General features: G+C 38.7%; 1 protein-coding gene across 1 annotated transcript in view; it reads right to left on the bottom strand.

The window, feature by feature from the left end:
* ENTHD1 (ENTH domain containing 1) overlaps positions 1-7,324 on the bottom strand; it is a 93,581-nt gene extending 86,257 nt beyond the window's left edge. Inside the window, exon 1 of the mRNA XM_030320695.1 lies at positions 6,976-7,324. Within this exon, the coding sequence (XP_030176555.1) occupies positions 6,976-7,324 (349 nt within the window). The remainder of the gene's footprint in view (positions 1-6,975) is intronic.
* Between the last annotated feature and the right edge of the window lie 3,179 nt (positions 7,325-10,503).

Consider the following 10,503-nt stretch of genomic DNA (forward strand, 5'->3'; position numbering starts at 1 on the left):
TTAAGAAGTGGGGGGGGACTACTGTAATACTATTATGAAGTACTGAGCATGAGCTGTGTGATAGCTGCTGTTGTAATGTTGAAAATAGAGCATGGGCAAAGCAGACATAAAACATTCCTGCTCTCAGGGCACCTGGGGGGCTCAGTTTGGTTAAGGGTCTGACTCTTGATTTCAGCTCAGGTCATGATCTCACAGTTAGTGAGTTTGAGCCCCACACTGGGCTCTTTGCTGACAGCATGGAGCCTGCTTAGGATTCTGTCTCCCTCTCCCTCTCTCTGCCTCTCCTCCCCTTGCCATCTCTCTCTCTCTCAAAAATAAAATAAATTTAGGGGCGCCTGGGTGGCGCAGTCGGTTGAGCGTCCGACTTCAGCCAGGTCACGATCTCGCGGTCCGTGAGTTCAAGCCCCGCGTCGGGCTCTGGGCTGATGGCTCGGAGCCTGGAGCCTGTTTCCGATTCTGTGTCTCCCTCTCTCTCTGCCCCTCGCCCATTCATGCTCTGTCTCTCTCTGTCCCAAAAATAAATAAATGTTGAAAAAAAAAATTTAAAAAAAAAATAAAATAAAATAAATTTAAAAAAATTAAAAAAAAATTCCTGCTCTCATAAAACATATGTTTTAGTAGGAAGAAATAGACAATAAATAATAAAATAAAACATGCCCTATGTCAGATGAGAAAAGCTATGAAGAAAACTAAAACAGAAAGTGGCTAGGGCCTATCAGTGCAATTGTGGGATGGGGCTGATTTTTCATAAATAGGGTAGATAAGAGGCCTCACTAAAAACATGACTTTCTCAGCGGAGATCTGAAGTATGTGAGAAAACAATGCAGGTATCTGGGGATGAACACTCAGGCAAAGGGAACGGCAAGTGTAAAAGCCAATCATGGAAACCCCCCCAAAAGTCTTTTTCTATAATTTCTTCTATTTTTATCTTTTTTTCTTTGCCGCTTCTTGACAGCCTGTATCTCAGGTAGGATCCAGTTACAGATCACTTGGATCACTACAATTTCTCTTCCGTTAATTTCTCAATACAAACTTCACTCTCTGCTTTTCTTTTCTGATACAATAAAATCATTCTTATTCAGTAGTTTTTCAGGTATCATATTTCCTATCTCAAGTCTTTTGCTTTTTTTATGATTTCCATTCAATAAAAATTTACTGAGGTCTAGTACGTGCCAAGGCCTGCTGGTAAAAAGATGATTATCACATGACATGTACCTTCAGAATCTAGTTAAGGATAAATATATATACACACGCACATACATAAAGTGGATAAAATATACTGTAAAAAACACCTCACTGATATTATGAATAAAATGCCACAGCAATTAATTCTTCCCAGTAAGGAAAAGAAGACGTAGTCGGAGATATAGAGGAAAAGCCTCCTGAGCTAGGATCTGTTGACTAAGTAGGAACTCAACAAACAGACAGCAGGAAACAACTAGTACAGGAAAGAAGAAACATCTTAAGTATCAGCACAGAGATGTGAAAGCAAATAATACATTAGGAATGCTTGGATGCAATGTGTTAGCTTAGAAGACTAAGGAAATAAGAGTAGAAATGTCGATTGGGAACATGCTAAGAGGCCTGACTTTATCCCAAGAGCCAGTGGCTACCAAATTATTTTGACCACACACCCTATCAGTCACAAAATTTTATGCATATATCTATATCTATATCTGTATCTATATGTTTTTTTATGTATAAATTATGCCAAGAACTACTATCCTAATATATTACACTCATTAGGAAACAAATACAAAAAGAGAAATGTGTAAAATATAAAGATGAAATAGGTAATATTTTCCCCCAACAGAATTATTTTTCACTAATTAGTATCTATTAACTTAAAGAATACTGTGTGCCAATGTTACCAATCAATAACCACTGTCACTTCCATAATCAACAAATGAATATACGATGCTTCTGTTGACAATTCAGTTCTCACTTGCATTTTTCTTGCTCTCTTCATGCTACCAAGTCATCAAGAATATTTTCAAAGCCCAAAATAGTATGCATGTGCTTACTTCTTTGATCTTAAGCTCAGCTGTTAAGAAATCTGAAAAACCTTTATGATAGTGAATTTAAACATATCCAAATATACCATACCTTATAAAAGGTATAAATGCATAAACAAGCTTGCTTACAATTTCATGCTTATCTACTTTATCTCTCAAAACAGCTCACACACTCTTCAGAGTAGGGGCTGATCCTCTCTCTTTCCACTTAAAAAAAAAAAATCATCATAGTGCTCAGCACAGTGATAAAATAGCTGCTCTGTAAAGTACAAAAATGATCACATTCCATTCACTGTTATCCAAAATATTAGGCCTTTTTAAAACTTAATTCTTGGGGATGCAAAACTTTAACCAGTATTTTATTTTAATTTTTAATGATTAATTTAATGCTCATAGAAGTTGATGCCTTCACAATTTTGAGATTAAGAAGCCTAGCATGATCAAAAACCAAGAAGATGTTCTCCAATATCATCATTAAACGTCACACCGGACCTTAAGTAAACACTTCAAAAATAAAGAGGATACACACCATGACCGAGTGGGATTTATACTAGGAATGCAAGGTTGGTGCCCATATGGAAATCAATCGATGCAATACACCATATCAACAGAATAAAGGAGAAAAAACACATAATCATCTCAGTAGCTGCAGAAAAAGGATTTGACAAAAGTCAACAGCCTTTCCTTATAAAAACATTCAATAAACTAACAATAGAACTCCAGCAGGGCACGTGGGTGGCTCAGTTAAGCCTTGGCTCAGGTCATGACCTCACCGGTTCGGTTTGTGAGTTCGAGCCCTGCCTTGGCCTCAGCCTCAGGCTCTCTGCTGTCAGCCCAGGGCTTCTATCCCCCTCCCTCTGGGCTCTCCCCTGCCTGCACGCGTTCGCTTGCTCTCAAACTAAACATTAAAAAACAAAACAAAACAACTCCATCAACCTTCTGATAAAAAGCATCTATGAAAACCCACACCTAACATCATACTTAATGGTGAAAGACTGAAAGCTTTCCTCTCAAGATCAGGAATGAAACTGATTCTCACCATTTCTATTCAATGTTGTACAGGAGGTTTTAGCCAGGGCAATTAAGCAAGAAAAAGAATTAAGATGCATCCGCATCGGAAAGGAAAACTATCTCTATGTGCAGATGACATGATATTGCGTGTAGGAAATCCTTAGGAATCTTTAAAAAAAAAAACAAAAACTATTACAGCTAATAAACAAGTTCAGCAAAGTAGCAGGATACAAGAGCAATATACAAAAATAACTCGAACGGTTGTATTTCTATACATTAGCAACGAGTAATCTAAAAATGGAATGAAGAAAATAATCCCATAGAGAATAGTACCAAAGAGAATAAAATACTTATGACTATATTTACCGAAAGAAATGTAAGCCTTGTGCACTGAAAACCACAAAAGATTTATGAAAGAAGGCATGGGGCGCCTGGTGGCTCAGTCGGTTGGGCAACTGACTTCAGCTCAGATCATGATCTCGCAGTCAGTGAGTTCAAGCCCCACATTGGGCTCTGTGCTGAGAGTTCAGAGCCTGGAGCCTGCTTCCAATTCTGCGTCTCCCTCTCTCTCTCTGCCCTTCCCCCGCTGCACTCTCTCTCTGTCTCTCAAAAATGAATACACGTTAAAATTTTTTTTTAAAAAGAAAGAAGACCTTAAATTAAAGGGAAGATATCTGGTGTTTGTGGATTGGAGGAACTGATGTTTGTTAAGATGGCAATATTCTCAAAATTGATCTACAGGTTCAGTGCAATCTTGATAAAAATTCTAGCTGCTTTTTTTTTTTTTACAGAAATTAACAAGCGAATGCTAAACTTGATAGGGAAATGCAAAGGACCCAGAAAGGCCACAACAATTATTGAAAAAGAACAAAGCTGGAGGACTCACCTTTATTTCAAAATTTACTACATAGCTACAGTAATCAAAATAGTGTGGCACTGGCATATAGACATATAGATCAGTAGAACAGAATTGAGAGAACAGGAGGTGCCTGGGTGGCTTAGTCAGTTAAGCATCTGCCTCTTGGTTTTGGCTCAGGTCATGATCTCATGGTTCATGAGATCGAGCCCCACATCGGGTTCCACACTGACAGCACAGAGCCTGCTTGGGATTCTCTCTCCCTCTCTCTCTCTCTCTCTCTGCCTCTCTCCCACTCATGCTCTCTCTTTCTCAAAATAAATAAATAAGCTTTTTTTTTTAATTGAGGGTACAGAAATAAAACCTTACATCTATGGTCAACGGATTTTTATAAGGGTGCCAGTATAATTCAATGGGGGAAGGAATAGTCTTTTCAGCAGGTAGTAGTGGGACAACTGGATATCTACACGCAAAAGAATGAGACTGGAACTCTACTTCACGCCATACGCAAAAATTCAGATCCAAGATCTAAATGGAAGAGCTAAAACATTGAAACTCTTAGAAAAAAACATAGGTGTGAATCTTCATGACCTTAGATTAAGCAATGACTTCTTACATATGACACTTAAAGCACAAGCACCAAAGGAAAACAGACAAACTGGACTTCATCAAAATTTAATCGAGCAAGTAAAAAAGACAACCTAAGAATGGGAGAAGATATTTGCAAGTCACAAGATAGAGGTCTTGTATCCAGAATATAAAAAACTCAACACATAAAAAGAAAAAAAAAAACCCAACAATTAAAAATGGACAAAGGATTTGTACAGCCATTTCTTCAAAGAAGATATATAAATGGCCAACAAGGGCATAGAAAGATGCTCAACATCATTAGTCTTTAGGGAGACGTAAATTGAAACCGCAGTGAGATACTACTTTTCACCTCCGGTAGGATGGCTCTAATCAAAAAGATGGACAAGAACAAGTGTTGTCAAGGATACGGAAAAACAGGAACCCTCTTACATTGCTGGTAAGAATGTAAAATGGCGAGGCTGCTAAGGAAAACCAGTTACTGGTTCCTCAAAAGCTGAACATTGAATTGCCATACGACCCAGCAACTCCACTCCTAAGTATACACCCAACGGAACTGAAAGCAGAGGCTCAAACTGACACTTGTAGGCTTTTGTTCATTGCAGCCCACAAGAGCCAAAATGTGAAAACAACCCAAGAATCCACCATCAGATGAATAAACAAAATGTGGTATGTTTATACAATGGAATGTTATTCAGCTACAAAAAGAATGAAGTTCACATCAAGTATGTGAAATGAGCCAAAAACAAAAGGGCAAATACTATATGATTCACTTCCATGAGGTACCCCGAAGAGGTGAATTTATAGAGATAGAAGGTAGATTAGAGATCAGCAGGAGAGCTTTATTGCCCAATGATTATGGAGGTGCTTTTTTTTTTTAAGTTTACTTATTTATGTTGAAAGAGAAAGTGAGCATGGGAGGGACAGAGAGAGAGAGAGAGAGAGAGAAAGAGAAAGAGAGAGAGAGGGACTTCCAAGCAGGTTCCACACTGTCAGCATGGAGCCCAGCACAGGGCTTGAATTCACAAACTGTGAGATCACGACCTGAGCCAAAACCAAGAGGCAGACGCTCAACCAACTGAGCCACTCAAGTGCCCCACAGTTAATGGAGTTTCTGCCTGGGGTGATGAAAGTTTTGGAAGTAGACAGTGGCAATGGTTGTGCCACACTGTGAATGTAATTAATGTCACGGGATTGCATGCTTAAAATGACAAATTTGGTTATTTACATTTTATCCCAATTTTTAAAAGTTAACAATATACCTAAAACCATAGGATTGTATACTTTAGATGGGTGAATTGTCTGACATGTGAATTATATTGCAATAAAGCTGATTTTTAAAATCTGAAGAAAAAAAGAAAAAGAAACGAGCTCTCAGGCTATAAAAAGGACATGGGAGAATCTTAAATGCAGACTGTCAAGTAAAGAAAGGAGTCTGAAAAAGCAACATCGTATATGATTCCAATTACATAATATTCTGGAAAAGGCAAAACTATAAAGACAATAAAAAGATCAGTGGCTACCAAGGGTTCCAGGCAGGGGAGAAAGGAGGAACAGGTAGAACGCAGGACATTTTCAAGGCAGTGAAACTATTATGATCCTGGAGTGGTAGATACACGACGTGCGTTTTTCAAAACCCACAGAACAGAACACCAAGAGTGAACCCTAAGGTCAACAAAGGACTTTAGCGAACGTGTTAATACTGGTTATTAGTCAATTGTTACAAATGTACCACACTAATGCGAGATGTTAACTGGAGAGGCAGTGTGTGCGGATGGCGAAGGGTATGTGGGAACTCTGTACTTTCTGTGTAAATCTGTAAATCTTTTCTCTAAATCTCAAGCTGCTCTTAAAAAAGGTCTATTCTAAAAATGTATGCTTCACACAAAGACTGCACTGAATTGTATCCTTTTCTCATGATTCATAAGACTATTCACTTTAAATGCTAATTATAATTTTACATTAGATGGGGAGGAAATGCTTGGTTTTTTTAGCATTACAGAATACCAGACGTTTCCAAGTCATCTCCGTTTGGTATTCCCCATAACTGTTCCCTACTTCACCTCCTCCTCCACCCCCGACAAAATTATTTTATGACCTAAATTTTTGTATTCCTATACTTCCATCTAGATAGTCTTGGAGGATTCTGGAGCCTGTGGAAACGCTTCCTTACATTTATGACTAAATTCCAGTCCAATTATAATTGTGAATTACAGTGACCTTATTACACCAAGCTGCCATGCTTCCTGTCTTATTCACTTTGTTCATCTTCTACGAGCTATCGTTCTATCGGGAACCTTACGTGTGTTAGTTTTACACATTCCTTTGAAAGAAAATTGCTCTCTCAGGCACTGAAGAGTCAACACGAAGTCTTCTGGAAACTGTAACTGTCCCAGAGAAAGGGAGCTGATACATTTGAGAATAACTTTCCCCCAGCTCCTGCTTCAAAACGATCCCTTCCCAAACGTCTAATCTTTAGTGGCACACCATACACATTGCTTTTACCTTGGTCTTTTCCAGCTTCGTCTACGTGTTGAAAATCTTTTAGTGTCTGAAGTTTACAGAACCCCTCTCTGCAATGCTGGATAACTTTCTTTGATCCATTCTTGATGAGATAATCCATGAGCGTAAGGGATTTATACACATGACGCCAGCTCTTCCCATGGTCACCGAGTCTCTGCCACAGCATATTCATAATCTCTGACAGAGAAATTGTGTTGAAAGTCAGGTCACTGATATCTAACATGAGAGAACTCGAAGGACCCCAAGGGTCATTGGAAGTTGCTTCCCTGACTTTTATTTCGGCATCTGAGTAATTCTTCATGAAGTTTTTCACTTGCCTCCTGAATGCCATCGGTAAGAAGTTTGAAGGTGGGATGGGGGTGTGAGCAACGGAAAAGGAGTTCATATAATTGGTTTATAAAATTGAGAGGTAACTGGCCCCCAGTTCTGCTGCTCCCAAACACAAATGATTAATCTCCATTTTGACGAGGCATCAATTTCCTGCAAAGCAAAGCACAAAAAATAGGTAAGTGAAAGCTTTTCTAAGAAGTCTACAGAAGACCAAGTCAGTGTGAGAAATCTAGTTTTACTTAGAAATCAGCCCCTCACTTACAGGAGCCAGAATTGAGGGCACTATATAAAATTCTCCTAGGAGCTGTATGGGAAAATCTCTCACGAGGGATTGGCCCATATTATGTGAAGAAATATAGGTGGTGTTTTTAGTCCTAAACGTTTCTGCAGAAAATTTTCACTCAATCACTCAACCTCTTTGGCCAGAAATAAAATTATCTTAAAGCATTACATGGACAGTGGGCAAGTCAGTTTAAGAAAATGGAACTTGGGGGGCACCTGGGTGGCTCAGTCGGTGAAGCATCTGGCTTCGGCTCAGGTTGTGATCTCACGGTTCGCGGGTTCGAGCCCCACGTGGGGCTCTGTGCTGACAGCTCAGAGCCTGGAGCCTGCTTGGGATTCTGTGTCTCCCTCTCTCTCTGCCTGTTCCCTGCTCGCTCGCTCTCTCTCTCAAAAATAAATAAATAAACATTAAAAACAAAGAAAATGGAACTTGTGCTCTGACATCTCATGCTTAAAACTTATCTTGTATAAAATAGTGTGTCCCAAAGGTAATTAAGACGGTTAACGACTGAGTCTTAGCGTCATCAAGTGACCCCGTGGTTGTACTCTTCTTAGAACTACAAGTCACTAGAATCAGATCTAAATATGTTCTGCTTTCTTGTTAATCTGAAAGTAGGGAGGATTGTGGACTATTAACAAGGAGTTGCACCTCAGCAGACTCCACATCTAACTCAGGGTACCCTCAACCAATGTGTAAGGTTCATAAGGTCAAGGAAAAGGTTAAATTACTTTCTTTACTGGGCTTCAGTAAAGGAAGTATGTGTTTAGGACTAAACAATGTCAATAGTGTAATTCAAATGGGGGTAACAACTTCCCTAAAACCTGGAGTGATTATCGGTGGGATCTGTCAGATCCCAGAACAAGGGCGCACAAAGCGTGCCCACTGAGGTTGACACAAAATACGCTAAAACCTTAAATGGTTTTAAGGTTTTGAGATCTGCAGCCCCAAAACCTTAAATGATGCTTCTGATCAATTCACAGCTCACATGAAACCATTCCCTTCCTCCTTTGTCATTGCTTTGCATTAAGGTGGGTCAGTTGGTTTGCATTTTCCCTGGTGATTGACCACCGATGGCCACCGAGATCATGTACTAAATTGATTTCCAGCCCTGACAAGCATCTAGAGCCAGTGAAGCCTCAACGATCTGTAATCAGATTTTACTAGAGAAACGGCACACACACAAAAGAAAAACATTAAAATCCATAACGAATTTGTCTTGTTTTCAGTGTTGTTTTCCTTCCTGGACCTTCACAGCTCCCAGCTCAGGTTTGATCAATTTCTGTGTGTGTATTTAAGGAAGACATAAATTTTCAGAAGCAAACTAAATGAGTTATCCCTTCTTTTTCAAAAAATAAGAGAAGGGGATAATCAACTTTTTTTTTTTGGTAAAAGTACAACACATCCTCAAATAAGCAAGATAGAAAATGTAGCAGTTTAATTAACATTTCTCTTATATTAACATTTAATTGACCGTCATCAACCCTAGGAAGAAAATAATAAGTTGTGTGTTTTTACAGTTTTCTCATTTTCTCTCTTGTTTGCACTTCAAACACAGGCATTTTTATCTGACTCATTCCTGCAGCAAAAACCAGATTTATAATGTGTTTCAATAAGCTATTAAAATTCTCAACCATGAGGGCTTTCTTTTTCTATTGTCCTTTTTTCCCTTCTACCAAAGCTCAGTCAATGCAGAGATGCACTGTGACACTGGCTTAGAGCAACAAATATTGATCTGTTTCCTCACAAGTCTATTAAAAAAAAAAAAAAAAACCTGTTAGAATCATAACCTGCTGATGAACAACAGTCATCAAACACGCTCGTTTTTCCTTTTTTTTTTTTTTTTTTTTGGCTAGCTACCTATCTATATTTTGGAGGAAGAAAATCCTAATTTTTTAGGTTTTCCTATATTCTCTAAACTGCATTTGAAAAATGCTTTCTTAAATAAATTTTCTGCCCCAGGAAAGTATCTAAATAATTAGCTTCAATCCAATAGGGCAGTTTAAAATGGATGTGCTTGACATTATACTGAAATTAAATACATTCCCCACCATTAGTAAAACCCCGAAGAAAAAAGTCTGGCTAGATGAATTACTATCATTTTACTAATGCATTAGTACTTTATGACACGACCAGAGAATATGTAAGACACCATTCTGCCATTGGTTTCTTTTCACATTAACAAGTTCAGTTGGTGTTAGTTGTAAATTGTATGTTGGTTTTATGTGTTTTAGACACCGGACTACATGCAAATGTTCAGTTTACTCACAACATCAGAGACTTGAGATAGTAATTACGGTGATATGACATCTGAGACAGAAGTGATGCCTGAGAGGGTAAATTTACACACCTGAATTTTGGTTGTCTGGCTACCCTAACCCCTAGAATACTTAGAAACGGAGGGAAGTAAGATACTCTATGTCACAAAGCTGGGTCACCTCCTCCGGGAGGCCTTCAGCAAGCACACTAACTACTTAGATCTTCCCAGAGACTCTTTCTGCACCAGGTTTATTTCCTTCATGGCACTTACCACGATCTGTACTTGTGCACTTGTCATTTGCTTTCTTCACCACCAGACTAGAAGCTCCGTGACGGCAGGGACCATGACCATCTTATTTACAAGGCAGTATAATCCTATTGTCCAACAGGTACCTAGAACATAGTAGATACTCGAGAAACAGATGTTGAGTGAATGCCCAAATGACTGAGTGACTCTGCTTTGGGATAAACCTGCATTGGTTCTACAGTTTTGGATTATAAACATGATATTTCGAAAAATATATTACAGTCCTGTAATTGTTGAGTAAAATCCTAGAGTGCGGAGCAAATCTTTTCAAATTAATCAGTAAGTATTTCTTGAGTATCTACCCTTGGTACTGCTTTGTGGATGACATAAGAAA

The sequence above is a fragment of the Lynx canadensis genome, chromosome B4, assembly GCF_007474595.2.
Source record: "Lynx canadensis isolate LIC74 chromosome B4, mLynCan4.pri.v2, whole genome shotgun sequence".
Classification (NCBI taxonomy): Eukaryota; Metazoa; Chordata; class Mammalia; order Carnivora; family Felidae; genus Lynx; species Lynx canadensis.